The sequence below is a fragment of the Motacilla alba genome, chromosome 24 (assembly GCF_015832195.1).
Source record: "Motacilla alba alba isolate MOTALB_02 chromosome 24, Motacilla_alba_V1.0_pri, whole genome shotgun sequence".
Lineage (NCBI taxonomy): Eukaryota > Metazoa > Chordata > Aves > Passeriformes > Motacillidae > Motacilla > Motacilla alba.
In genome coordinates this window covers 946,559-961,199 of record NC_052039.1, presented here as the reverse complement: position 1 = coordinate 961,199, position 14,641 = coordinate 946,559, and the positions used below count along the sequence as shown (strand labels likewise).

The 14,641-nt window shown below is 55.9% G+C and overlaps 1 protein-coding gene across 2 annotated transcripts in view; it reads right to left on the bottom strand.

Moving 5' to 3' along the window:
- The window catches only part of ETS1 (ETS proto-oncogene 1, transcription factor), a 77,052-nt gene that overhangs the window by 24,301 nt on the left and 38,110 nt on the right, over positions 1-14,641 (bottom strand). For both annotated transcript variants that reach the window (XM_038161676.1, XM_038161675.1), the window contains one exon: positions 136-255. In XM_038161676.1, the coding sequence (XP_038017604.1) occupies positions 136-255 (120 nt within the window). The remainder of the gene's footprint in view (positions 1-135; positions 256-14,641) is intronic.

Below are 14,641 nucleotides of genomic sequence, written 5' to 3'. Positions count from 1 at the left end.
CAGGTGGTATTTGAAAGGCAACACCACCTGAGGAGAACCAGCAGGGGAGATGGCAGACAGGGAATTCTGGGCAGCCTGGAAGGAGGACACAAGCCCTGCAGGCACTGTGCTTGTTCACAGGAAGCCAAGTCTTACCTTTGGGAATTCCCAGCCGCTGCTGTTCCTTGGCAAAGCCGCTGAACGTGGCTTTCAGTGCCTGGGACATCATTTCTTTGCTGCTGGGTGTTAATAAAGGCACATCCGCACATTCCATGTCTGAAAGAAGCAGGAGAGAAACACAGCCATGAGGACACGGGGCTGAGAAGGATGTCAGGGAATGCTAGCCAGGTGCACATGGTGTCCCTACGCTTCTGGAATGTGCTATGATAATGTGCTTGTGGATGATGATACCAAGGCCTTTCCAGACATCAGCCTGCTGGGCTTCAGCATTCCAGGTGTGTCTGGAGCCTGAGACATGGCTCAGCAGCTCCGGGCACTGAGGAAGGCAGAGTCCCACACCAGGGTGTGCAAGAAAGAGGGAGAAAAGCATCCCTGAATTACCACTCTGTCATCCCAGTGCTAAGAAAAGCAAGGATAAAATTAAAGAATCCTAGAAAATTCTTTATCCTAGGAAATTCTTCCCTGTGGGGGTGGGGAGGCCTTGGCACAGGCTGTCCAGAGAAGCTGTGGCTGCTGGAAGGGTCCAAGACCAGGTTGGAATAACCTGGGATAGTGGAAGGCGTCTCTGCCCAAGGCAGGAGTGGAATGGGATGGGCTTTAAGGTCCCTTCCATCCCAAACCATTCCATCATTCTAAGAGTCCATGAAAAAGTGAGCTGACAGCAGGCTGAGACAGGATGGAGGAGTGGCAGAATATCCATTTTTGGGGGGGAAGGGAAACAAAGAGCTGGAAAATCCCACATTAGCCCAGAGTTACGTCATGCACATCCATAGCACGGAGCCAGGGTGAGTCATGGCCAACACCAGCCATCCCATGGGACAGCGGGGCCAAGCCAAGAGCCAGGCCTGGAGTCAGTCCTGACAAGGACCAAACCTCTTCCTTTCCTTTTTTAAATCCCTTTTTCTAATTTATTTGGAAGGAGATGAAGCTTTGTAGCCAAAGAATCTCACAAATAAAAGCAACCATTTGAGGGAAAATAGAGGTTTGGCTCTTTTTCCTGTACTTTCAGTATTCCTGAAAAACATCTTTGATGGAGAAGGAAAGTCTTGAACAACCACCACCCCAAAAACTGCCCTTGGTCAGCAGAGATGGAAATCTTCCACCTGAGGTTGGTTTAGCTCTGCAGCCTAGTGGAAATTTTCCATGAAAACTCAGTGGAAAAATGACACCATGGGCAAAGTCTTTGGTGTTCTCATGCATATCTGGATGGCAACATTAAAAATCAAAAATTCTGTGTCTTGTGGAAACTCAACCACCACAGTTTTCCATCGCTCCAAGTTCATTAAACTCCTGATTTAATAAACCTTTACACCTGCAACATGCTGCTGAGGGCCTGTTCCAGGCAGTGTTGGTGTATTCCTGATAAAACACGGAGTCAGGGATGGAAGCAGCGCTGCAGCCACCGGGAAGAGCCAGCCCAGCTGCCCAGTCTGGAATTCCTGCTCCACTCAACTCCTCCCCAGCCAAACTCATGGGCATCATTTAAAGGCCAAACAACCCAACACTGGGGTTTTTTCCAAGTGGGAATCTGGGGGTTGGGTCAACAGAATTCCAGGGCAGTGGTGGAGTCATCTCCTCTGGAAATGTTTAAAAACCTGTGGCTGTGGCTCTGGGGGACATGGGTTGGTGGTGGCCTGGCAGTGGTGGGCAGTGGTTGGACCCCATGATCTTGGAGGCTTTTCCAACCTAAACAATCCTGTTTTTCCATGGATAAACCTCCACATGCAGCTCTGTAGCACAGGCTGAGGGTGACAATGCTGGAAGTATCCCCAGATCATCTGCTGGATGCTCCTGACTCCCTTCCACTGCCAAGCCAAGCAGAGCAACTTCTCTGTCCCCACTTCTGCACCTTCCACCTTTCAGCCCCAATACAAAAATTCCCCCTTCCCTTTGCACGTCCTCCAGCCAAGTCCCCAAAGCTCTCAAGAAATTATTTGCAGACTCTTGGCTCAGGTAGGAACAGTGAAATCCCCGACATGGAGTCTCTCAGGACACAATTCCTGCCCTCAGCCCACCACACAAATTCAGGATTGCCTCCACAGTGGCAGGATCAGGACCTTTGAAAGCAAATCCCACATCCAAAGGCTATTTGGCAAATTACACTTCATTATTTACTGGATTTGGCTGGAGAGGGCACGGAAAATGAGCAGCCACCATCGCTATCTCTGTTCCCCATCTGCTGCCTGAGATAACACTGGGAGAAAGTGGCTCGGTGCCCCTTTCCCTTCATCCTCAAGTTACACTTGAATGCTCTGCTCTCCCTGCTCTGTGGCCACAGGGACCACCCAGGAATCTGCTCCCTCCGCCTGCCTCAACAGCAGCTCCTGCCTGCCCTGGGAAGATGAGTCAGAGCCAGGCTGAGAAAACGGTTCTAACCCCAATTTTAACACTGAATCACCATGAAAACCTGTGTGGAGGTGAGCTCCTCAGTGCAGACACCAAGAGCAGGGTGAAAAACGGTATTTTTATCTCTGAAATAGGAAGGGCCCATCCCTGATCCTGCTCTTTGATCGCGCAGGATCCATGGGTTGGCTTTGCACAAACCCAGCAAATCAATTTTTCAGTAGCGGGAGGATAAGATTTCGGTTTAGGAAGGTGAATGCTGAGCTCTGCACAAACAACCTGTCAAAACAGGGGAGACTTAAAAGTGATTCCCAGGGAGAGGTCACAGGGAAGCAAACAATCTGTTCCCAAATAAAAAAAAACCATGCCAGAGGACGGTTTCCATTTAAACACCCAAATCAACCCAAATGTGCATTTCAAGGCTTCTGCAAAATCTGTTGTGCTTGGCAGATTTAGGACTAAAACATCATCTGCTTTTTTCCTGCAAGGTCGCAGCCACTTGTTTGAATTTCTGCTGAGGACAGAGCAGCCCTAAAGCCCTGAGCCTGCAGAAGCCTTGGTTGGGTCAGCAGTGTCCCAGAGCTAGGGAGAACTCACTCGGGGAAACCAAACGTGTGTGTGAAGCTCTGCAGACGTGTTTGGGGACAAGGCTTGGCTGGGTGACTTTAGAAAGATGGGGCAGATGGACAGTTTTTACCCTAAATTCTGCTTCTGCTGCTCTGAGGGTACTGAATTTATTTAAATAATTCAGTATTTATTTTAAAACTGGGTGGTTTATGTTCAGGGAGCATGGTGGGCTTCACCCGGCTCCTTGCACGGCCAGGACTTGGACTTAGTGATCCCTGTGAATCCCTTCCAACCTGGAATATCTGGAATATCCTATAACTCTATGAACTTTGCTGGTGTAGGGAAATTCCTTCCCATGGAGACAAACCCAGCCCTGGCAATGTCCTCCAGCCCGTCGCCTCCAGTCTGGGATGCCTAAAGGTCAGAGTTGAGCAGAATTTCAGGAACAAAAGCAACAAGCCCCGCTTAGCTGCCCCGGTATCAGCTTTCAGTGCCATCTGAAACCTGTTTGCAAGATTTTAATCAAACCTTGCACCAATAAAACCTCTCCTTTAGTGCTGCCCACAGAGCTCAGGGCTGTGTGCAGGGGCTGGGACAGGAGCCAGCACCAGGCCCAGCTGTTCCACCTAAACCTGGGTTAGGAATGCTGGGCTTTAATCCCAAAAGCAAGCTCAGCAGCAGGGACCAGACTGGGATTTCTGGCTGGGTTTTACGAGCCCATCAAAGCCCCCTGCCACGGCTGCCACGTGCGCCCGGCTGTGGGGATGCCATGTCCTCGTCCTGTGCCGACAGAGCCGCCTTTGATTTCCCTCCTGGGAGAGCGGGCAGGGAGCTATGGTTTGATTTTTAAACTGTGCCAGGAGCTGCAGTTGCCTTGGAGAGTTATGTCAGCAGCATCTGCAGAGCAGAGATGCAGGATTTGCCTCGCATGGGAACAGCTTTTATCTAGCTGCAGCTTTCCAAGGCAAAGAGGGGTCTGGAGGCTCCGTGGCTTCTCCAAACCAGGCCCCTTCAGCTCCCGACATCCCTGGGGATGGGACTCAGAGGAACAAGAGGATAAAACACCCTGACATTGCCCTGGATGGGTTCTGTGCTAAGGGGGACCAGCCCAGATCCCCCAGGCAGGGGCATGTGGAGCCTGAGAGAAAACCAGGAGCAAAGAGGCCAAGATCACCAGTTCATCTCCCAGCCAAATTCCCACTCTGCTCCCACCAGGCGCTGCCTGTGTAAACTATTTCCACACATCTGATCTTTTTAAAGGATTCAGATTTACAAACTTTAGGGATTTTGACCTTCAAATGCACAGAACTCCTCTGCATGCCAGAGCCATTTGCAGCTGATTGCAGAAGGAAAATAAATGGCAGACAGGGAAAAAAAGGATGGTCCGGGCAGAAGGATGGGAGCAAAGTCATTTTTCAGCCGAGTTTCCACTCGGGGTCAGTGACTCCTCCAAGCTCCCCTCGGCCACTCACTTTTTTTTCCACCAGAGCCCCAGTGTGTCCCTGTGTGGGGTTTCACCCAGTAGCTGCTGGAAATGGATGTGGGGAGGGTCAGAGTGCAGCCACCTGACCCCACAGCACCTCCTGTCCCTGCCCTGATGGATGGATGGACACCAAGGGCACGAACCCAAGGTCCCTCAGCCTCCCCTGCCCTGGCCTGGAGCACAAGATGCCATGGAGATTCCAGGCCCTTGTGTGGCTTGGCAGAGGCACGGGGACAAGGAGGAAAGGCTTGAAAATGAAACAGGGTGGATTTAGATTAGATTTAGATTTAGATTTAGATTTAGATTATATTTTAGGAGGAATTTCCTCCCTGTGAGGGTGGGCAGGCCCTGGCACAGGGTGCCCAGAGCAGCTGAGGCTGCCCCTGGATCCCTGGCAGTGCCCAAGGCCAGGCTGGATGGGGCTTGGAGCAGCCTGGGAGTGTGGAAGGTGTCCCTGTCCATGGCAGGGGGTGGAATGAGATGGGCTTTAAGGTCCCTTCCAACACAAACCATTCCAGGATTCCATTATTAAATTAGGGGGGAAAATGCAGTTTAGTTTCAAACAAGATCCTTTGCATCCAAGGGCTCTGTGAATTCATGCCTGTGTCCCTCAGAAACCTCAATCCTTGAGCCCTGAGGCAGCTGAGATCCCCCTGGAGCCCCCATCCCGTCCTTCTGGAGCTGCCCACGCTCCAGGATGTCCCCCCACTACTGGGTGACGATGGAGCAGGAGTTTCCCAGAGGGGTGGCAGGGGTTCACTCTCCCACCCTCCTCCCAGGTGCCCACAGTGAGTCTGTGGCCACCAAGGCCACGTTTCCCCCCCAGCCCACTCCAAGCCCATCTCCCTGAGCCCCTCTGTCCCAGCTTTCCCTGGGATCCAAAGCAGGGCAGAGCTGGAGCTGAGGGAAGCTGGAGCACAGATTTCCCAACGTCCCCCAGCTGGGAAGGTTCAGCAGCACAGAACCTTTCTCAGGATCAGAGGAGGCTGAGGAGAGGGGGGCTGGGAGCTGAGACCCTTCCCACGCTCCCCAGCAAGGCCGCCAGGCACCGTGGAGCCACGACATCCCCACCACGTCCCCATTATGTCCCCACATCCCCAGCTCGGGTTTCCAGCACCCCCAGGCACCTCCAGCCCCTCGGGCAGCTCTGCCTTTCCCAGGTGCCCCCCGCCCTGGAGCAGGGACACCCAGGCAAACAACCCTGGCTGAGCCCCCTGTTATTTAGGCAGGATTAGGCAAAAATTTGTGTGCACTTTTGAACTGTTTTCACAAGCGTTGCCTCTCACTCCCACGCAGGAAGCAGGAGAGGAGCCGGCCTGTTCCAATTAGGGCTCCTCGGACCCAAAGGGCAGCGAGATTCGAGGGGGGGAAAGGGAAAGTGGGACAGAAAGCTGGAAAAAAGGACCAGAAGGAAATCTGGATGGGGAGCAGGGATAAGCACAGCAAGGGGTGTTTGCCGGGGCTGTGGGGATGGGATGGGAGCAGATGGGGGAGATTTGGGTCTCCTTCCTGCAGCAACGTGCCAGAGACCGGCCCTGCTTCCCTCTGCAAAGATGGCACAAAAGGTGCAGACATTTGCTATTTTAATTTTAAATAAATATATTTCTTAAACAAAAAAAATAAAAAAGAGAAGAAAAATAAGTCTTTTTTTCCCTCCTTCAAGCAATGAAAAATAAATACCGTGAGATGAAAGCTGGGCTTCAAGAGAAAAACAAGAGAGGAAACCGAAAGCCCACAGTGCTTAGCACTGCAGAAAGCCCAACAAAGCCGGCTTTTTTCTGGCCCTCAGCAGTTTTCTTAGCGAGATGTGGTGTGCCATGGGGGCCAGCTCTTCCCCTCAAAAACGGGCCTGAGCACTGTCCTCTCTAAATGCAGATAAAGGCATTTTGTCCCAGGTTTGGGCTCTCAGCACTCAGAGCACCAGAGGACAAGGTTCAGCTGTGGGTGAGGTGTTGGGATGCCCTGCTCAGCTTCGGGTTTGAGGTTCAGCCCTGGGTGCCATGGACAGCCTGGCCTGGCACAGACATGCCCATGAGGAAGACTGGACACAGAGCAGCCAGCAGGTGAGGGAGGGCTGGTTTGGCTCTGGGGGGCTGGCAGCTGTGAGGGACCAGCCCAGGAAAAGGTTCTGCAGCCACCATCAGTCACAGCCTGCCCTGCTCAGGCTCCAGCTCCTTCTCCTCCCTCGCTCTCCCTTTGTAACACGGGTGTTGGATGGGCAATCCTGGGAAAGGGGCATCCTTGAGAGTCCCAGGAGCTCGCAGGGGAGCAGCCTGGTGGGCAGCTCGCTCTGTCCTTGGCTTTTGTGGAGAGAAGATGGAATGAAGTGCTAGAGAAAGACCAGGGCTGAAGCTGAGCTAAACCACAGCCCTTAAGTCAACGCTCACTGTGATTATGGGAAAGCTCCCCCAGCTCAGCAGGGCCAGGGCCCACGGCGCCTCTTCCTTCAGCAGCTCAGGGGCTTCCCTCAGCTGGGGATTCACCCCATCCTCCCCAGTTCAGCCGCTGGAAGGAGCACAGATGGATAAAGCAAACCCTGGGGAGATTCAGCCGCCTCTGAGGTTGGGGAACGTGGCCATGGTTTAACAGCACTCGTTGGAACCATCAAAAAGTCAGAAACAGGATTGGCCATCAGTCAAATTCCATCAGCACTGCCCAGAGTAGCTGTGGCTGCCCCAGCCCTGGAAGCGTCCAAGGCCAGGCTGGACAAGGCTTGGAGCAGCCTGGGATAGGGAAGGTGCCTGTGGGATGAGAGGAGCTTTAAGGTCCCTCCTGACCCAACCCACCTGGAGGTTCTAGGATGAGATGCTACAAGGCTGGAGTGGTTCAGCTCCAGCAGCAGCAGCAGCTCAGCACCAGACCCTCCCACTCTTGAATCAGCTCTAAATGGCCTCTGCAGTCCCTTCAGATTTAACAGCATCACAACCTAGAACTTCCACCAGGCTTTTCCGAGCCCACTGGCCTGAGGGCAGAGTCCAGCTTCATTAAACCCCTGTGGGAGCTCTAGGCTGGAGACAGGCAGGCCAGGAGGCTGCAGCCAGCAAGGAGCAACCTCCACCTGCCCAAACCCCTCCTGCTCAGGAGGCAAAGCCATCGGGCCCTTTGAGCCCTTCCCTGCCTCTTTCCCGATGGAATATCCCAGGAGCAGCATCCCCTCTGGAGCCAGGATTAGCACCTCACCTCCAGGCTGGGATCGCTGCTCAGCAGGGCTGGGAGGACCCTCCCGGGCTGGCGCAAACCTGCGAGCCAGGCTTCCCCCGGTAATCACCCTAATCCCTGCTAACCGCCCTCTAAAGACGCTAATCCCCGGGCAGGGCACACACGCTGCGGAGCCTGGAAAAGCCTGTAATGGACACCCAGCCCGGCTGGAAGCGGCTCAGGTGGAACCAGCCAGCCCAGGCCATGCCCCACCTCCGGGAGATGCTCCTTTCAACCCAGCCCCGCTGCTCACACCCCACAGAGCTCAACAGCAATGGGGGGAAAAGGGAAAAACCCCTGCCCAGCCCCAGCACTCAGCACCGAGCGGCCCAGCACAGAAATTGCCCTGCTGCTGGCACAGAGCCCAGGTGCTCACGGGGCTCACGACCAGAAGCTGCTTGATGCTCCTCACTCTCCCTGGGCTGGGCCGGGAGCCTCAGTGCCAGCCATGCCCCCGGAGCCTTGCAGGGCTGCAGGAGCCCAGCCTGAGCCTTCCAGAGCAATCCCCGCTGGGCTCCAGCCCTTGGGGAGGCCTCGGTGCCCCAGTCAAACACACCCACCACCCCTGAGCATTCACATTCCCTTCGAGCCTGGTCACACCCAGCAGTTCTGCTGTTCTCTCCTCAACTCCCTGGCTGATGTTGCCATTTCTGGCACCTGGGACTGGAGGATTTGTCCCAAGAGAAGGATGAACCCATCCCAGAACCCTGCCATGGGTTTTTCCTTGATTGCAGAAGCACCCATGGGATGCTCTCTGGGCAGTTCAGATGGAACATTCCTCCATCTATCCAAACAGACCCTCAGACTCTTCTGCAGATATTCATCTCCCTCTCCTTCATCATTGTCCAGGAATAGGAACAGACACAAAGAGGATTCAGCTCCAGCACCTCCAGCTGCTGCTGCAGGCTGGGACTGCCAAACCATGCACCAGAGTCTCCCAGCAAGGGAGAGCAGGGATGTAGTAAGGCCAGGTTGAGGATAATTGGCAGAACACTGTGCAGGGAAGATGCTGTCAGGATGGGAAGTGTGAAAAGGGAAGGCTGAGATCTCTTGGCAGGGCTGTCCCCTCGCAGCAGGAGGAAGGCCAAGGAACCTTCACTCAAGCTGAGCTCTTTCATCACTCACAAAGGATCCCAACCCTCTGAGCCGGCTCAGACACTCCTGAAGAACAAACTGTGCCAGCACACTTTGTGAGCAGCCACGCATGACCTCACAGCTCGGGATGTTTTCATCCCACAATGCCGATGATCCATGTGCAATGACTCCGTGCCCTGGATAAAACCCCATCATTTGTGCTGCCCATCACCAGGACACGAGACATTTCTGAGGCTGATGGACTCCAGAGCTGTCCCTGCTGCTGGGAAATCACTGGTCCTAACAGAAGCCTCAATTACCCTCGCCTTGGGACAGGATTAGACACAGAGATGCTCAGCCAAACACCTCCAATCTGTCTGTCCCGAGGAATTCCCAGCCTTCCCTCGATTTCCCTGCTCAGACTGATCCCTCTGTGTCCAGGCCCAGCCCCTGCCCCCGGGCCGAGTCACGCCAGACACGAGGCAGCACATGGCAGGGCAGTGGCAGCGCCTCGGGGCTGGGGTGATGTTCAACCCCCCAGAAATGTCCGTCCACATCAAAGCCTCTGCTGCACTCACCAGCTCCCATTCATCCTCCGGGAATGTTTGCGAGAGCAGGACCTGCGTCCAAGCACTCATGGGGAAGGAAGGTCCCTGGGGACGTTCCTACGGCTTCCTGAAGCCCAGAACATCCCCACGGGATGGTGCCAGCACGAAGGCGGCGATGCGGGAGGATCAGAGGATGACGAGGGAGGAGGGAGGGAGGCCCGGCAGCTCCGGGTCACCTCCGCTCGCCGCCGCGGGCGACGGGCGCTGGGCGAGCCCTGCATCGCTCGGCAGCTGCAGATTCCTGCCTGTCCCACCCCCTCCTCCGCAGCCTTCCCGGGCACCCCTTCCCCGCAGGGCAGCGCCAGCCAGACAGCCGGCATTGCTCAATGGCAGCGGCAAGTCGCATCGCGTCCCGCCGCTGCGGGGGGACCGCGGCGGAGCCCGGCCAGCCCCGCTCCTTCCAGGCTGCGACACTTCCCTTCTTCACTCCTGGACCTGCCGGGCTCTGCCCGGGGCAGCGCTCCCTGAGGGTGTGCAGGGCCGGAGGAGGAGGAAGAGGAGGAGGAGCCCGAGTGCTCCTTCACAGGATCCCTGTCCTCACCTGTCCTCCCCACGTCCCCCCCTCGCCCCTCGGTGCCCAGGGAAGTCCCTGCACACGAGGGCTCCGGGGCTGCCCTCCCTTATCAGCCCGAGCTGTCCCGGTGCCAGTTGCAGTTTCCAAAGGCGGAGAGGGAAGATTAGGATATTTAGCTTTGAAATCAAACAAATAATTGCACAGGCTTTCTGCAAACAGATCAGGGTTGGGAGGTCAGAGAGCAGCTGGTAAATCTCAGCACTGTTTGCTCTGCCTAAATAATATTAGACCAAGGATAATCAATCATTTCAATCAACAAAATTATTTATAACTCTTTAGAGCCAACAGTCAACTCCACTGGCAGCTGCCAAAAGATGGCAGGTAACAATCCACGTTTCCAATTCCCCTGTGTGGTTATGGATTGGCTCCTTTGCATCCCTGGATTTACTACCCTGAAGATTTGCCCTCGCAAATGCCATGACCCTCTCTGAGGGTGTCCCTGGCCAGAGCTCACCAGCACACACTCAGACACACACAAATACACCCAGCAGCCCCCCTGCAGCAGAAACCCCCACAGGGCAGCTCACAGCAGTCACTGCATGCTCCAAGCACCTTCCCGAGCTGCATCTCCCAGGGAGGAGGGGAGGGAGAACCTGCTGGACAGGAGAGGTAGAAGGTGCTCCTTCTGCTCTGCCACCTGAGCCAGCCCCAGCTCCTGGGCTTGTGGCTATGCCGATGGCACCACCTGACCCCTCCACGAGCACCGCTCATGTCCCACACTCCACAGATCTCCCCAGCCCTGGGCAGGCTCTGCACAGCAGCAGATGATCCCAGCAGCCACAACAGGACAGGAGCCTTTTCCTGGCTGGGCTGGAAGCCATGAAAGCCAAGGGATTGCTGAGAGGAGAAGGAGAGCCAGCTTCCCATTTGGGACCAGGACGGAACCAGGACAAGGCCATCCCCGGATGCTCCTGCCAGCCCTGCACCATTTCACCTCCCTATCCCCTGCCCAAGCTCAGCTGCCCCAGTAATGGAGGCCAGGAAGGGCCTGGGAAAAACCTGGGAACCAAAGTTCTGCAGCCCACGCCAGCCTCAGGAACAGCGGTGCCAAAGTGATTTCATTTCACAACTTCCCAGGAACAATTCTCCTGGTTTTAATGATTTTTAAGCAGACAAGAAAACCAACAAAGGGGATTTTCCAGGAGAGCCCCAAGATTAATCATCTCCATTCCAGGCTGAGCACAGGGCTCCTGGGCTTTGCCCAGGTGCGTTGCACCATGCAGCATCCGGGTTTCCCATATCCTCAGGCACAGGAGCGAGTGTTTTCCCAATCCCCAAGAAGTTCTTCTTTTCCAGCCCCTACTTCTAGGAAACTTCCGAGCAGGGAAGGGACCAGTGCAGGGACTGGGCCAGACCAAGCCCTGGGAAGATGAAGGTGGGAGTGAGCTGGGAGAGGCGGCCAAAGATGAGCTGGGGCTGCCCCATCAGGCTCAGCCATCCCCATCCCAGAGCCAAGCGCTGTCCAGGATGGATTATGTCAGCTCCTGGCCTCAGCCGGGAAGAGCGAAGGGCAGGCAGGGATAAACGCGAGGTGCTCGGATCTGCCCAGAAGGAGCCTGAGCTTGGAAAGCTCAGCAAGGGCTGGGGGAGAGAGGCCGAGACGCTCCCAGGCCTCGCATCCACCCCGCGAAGCATCCGGAAGCTATTAAGGAATTACAGCCTCGCTGGCCCCGAGCCCTCCCCGGCAGAAGTGCCTGGGAGCAGATGGTGAAAGGGCTGATTGAATTCGGCTGCTCACGCCAAGAGGCTCTTTAGGAGAGACTCAATGGAGGAGGGGGTGGAGGGGGCGGCATTTGGGACTCGGGAGATGGAAGCCCTTGCCAGGAAATCCAGGAATCCTCCATCAACCCTAAGGAGGCTGGAGGAGCTCTGGCAGTGACTTGGATGTGTGGTTTGAGGGGTGTGAGATTCCCTTGGGAGCTGGGCCCTGAGCTCCTGGTGCTCCAGGAGTGATTCCCCAGTGATCCAAGGCTGGTTCCTCTCCCTCCATCTCCAAGGGCATTGTGCATTGGACCAGCTTCCTTCCAGGGACCTGGCATGGCCCCAGGAGCTGAGTGATCCCAAGCCTTGATCCCAGCTGAGGGGGAGGCACAGGAGCTGTCAGCCCAGCAGCCCTGCCCACCCCCGGGGCTTTCCTCCCAGAAAAATGCCGGTTTGTAAAGATCCGTAATTCCCAACTTGGTGTAATCCCACCCCATTCCCACACTGGCTATGGGACCAGACCTCCCAAAGAGCCCTCAGAGAGGGATGGAACTCCAGTTACTCTGGATGGGGAGGAGGTGGGGAAGAAAGACCAGGATGAGAGAAATGCAGGATGAAAAAGAGCCAACAGGAGGGGGGAAAAAAAGAAAAATGTGCTTTGAAAGTCATCCTCGGTGCCAGCCCTCCTGGGGGTGATGCCAGTGCCTGGGCAAAAACACAGATGGAGGAACCAAAATTGCCTGGGGATGAAGGAAGGGCTTAAACACTCCCTGGAAAGTGGAGGGGAAGAAAAGGAGGAATGCCCCAAAAACCAACACAGCCCCAAGCTCTGGGCTCCCTGCCCTGGCCAGCCAGCTCTCCATTCCCTGTGTCCCAGGGTGACAGGTATCAGCTGCGAGGCCCCCGTGCCATCCCCTATCTCCGAGTCCATCCCTGTTTTTCCAAGGGAGAAAGCTGCAGTGAGTCCCCCGGGATCCTTGGCCGGCTGCCCGAGGTTGGGCAATCGGGAGCCTGGTCAGGCTCTGCTGGAGGGGCCGGCACGGAGCGCTCCGTGACCGTCAGGGGATCTTTGCGGAGCAATCTTTTCCGAGAGAAGTCATGAGATTATTTCTTGCCTGGAATTTGCTCCCGCAGCTCCCATCGGCCCCGGACTGCTGAGTCAAGAGACCGCCGGGGCTGTGCCCTCCAGATGAGTAAATAAATTGCCATGGGGAGTGCGGGGGGCCGGGGGGGCTGGCGCCCGGCGGGGCGCGGGATGGGGCAGGGAGGGGACCCGATGACTCCCGAGCCTTGGGCTGGGGATGGATCCCGGCTTGGCAGCCGCGCACGGAGTTAGTCACCAGATTAGCGAGCAGTTACACACGCGGCTTAAAGGCACATCATCCTCCCCTCCCCTTCCCTTTCCTCCTTTTCCTCCGGGGTCTTATCCCCCTTTTTCCTTCTTCTTTTATTTTGAGATTTCTTTCGGCCGAACTTTGGCTCTCAGTGAGTGCCAGGGACGGGCAGCCCGACAGCCACGGAAGGCAGAAGTCCTTGAAGACGCCGAAGCGGGGAAAGGGTCTGGCCGGGGGGTGACACAGCTCGGGGCAGCCTCTCCTGATCCCTTCGCTCCCCATCCCGCCGATCGCTCCCCTCCCCGTCCCGCCGTGCGCTCCGCCGGGCAGTCGGGTCACTCTATAGGATCCATATGGCCCCGGCTGCTCCGGGCTCGGCTGCTTGGAAGCAAGAATAGTGCGAGTCATCCCGCTCGAAGGCAAACAGGCGCAGGGCCGGGGCCTTTCATGTTCCGGCCTTTGGAGCCAAATTCAAATCTGGAGCCGCTTAAAGGGATGGAAAGAGCCCCAGCGAGGAGCGGCCCCGCCGGGCCGCGGCTACCGGGACAGCTCCGCATCCCAAACCCCGCGGCTGCCGCTGGAAAGGGAAACTGTCCCAGCCTTCCCAGACCCCTCTGCTGCCTCTGGAAAGGGAAACTGTCCCAGCCTTCCCAGACCCCTCTGCTGCCTCTGGAAAGGGAAACTGTCCCAGCCTTCCCAGACCCCTCTGCTGCCTCTGGAAAGGGAAACTGTCCCAGCCTTCCCAGACCCCGGCACAGCCTCGGACCCCGAGCCTGAACTTCCTGGCAGCCCTTCACAAGGAAGGGCTTGGGAAATGCCACTGATGCTGCTCCCAACCTGCCGGGCTCCTCTGCTGCCCGGGGCTGATGCCAGGGCTTGAGCAAAGGAGTTTTTCCTCATTTCCAGCTGCAGACCAGGAGGAATTGCGTTTGCTGACCTCATGGAGCAGTCTGAGGGATGGAGCAGTTGGGTAACGTGCCTCGAGCACTTGAAAAGAGAAAGCTCTTGGCATTGCATTTTCAAACCGCTTCTAACAATAATGGGTGAAAAAAGAAGGGGGAAAAAAAGACCCAAATTTCACGTGTCCCACTCCATCTTTTTTTAATTTTCCAGTGGAAAAAGCCAGGACTACTCAGCTTTTGCAAGCTGTTCCTTCAGAGGGTTCAGGTTTCAGTAAACAATTGCTCAAAACTAAAAGGTAAGAAAACAAAAATCCCCTTTTCTGCTCCCAGAGCAGTGACCAAAATTCAGTGGCTTTGCACAAACACATTCAGGCGCCTCTGAAAAAAACTTTCATGTGGGTCAAAAAGCCACAGTTTGATTATTGTGATAAAAAGTGCTGACAACGGGGGGTAAACAACAGAAAACAACCCCCAAAGCATTGCCCAGTGTCCAGCTTCAGCTTTTGGGGTCTGCTGCCGGCAGCGGCAGCTTCCCTGAGTGAGCAGGGTTGTCCTGCAAGGCCAGGAGAGGCAGCACCCCAGGGGAATGGCAGCCAGCCCCATCTTGCCACGCCTGACTTGGTTCCCGAGGGATGCTGAGCCCGCCCCAGTCACCCAGCACCCCCAGACTGGGAATTCCGGGGGGTGGATGGTCAGGG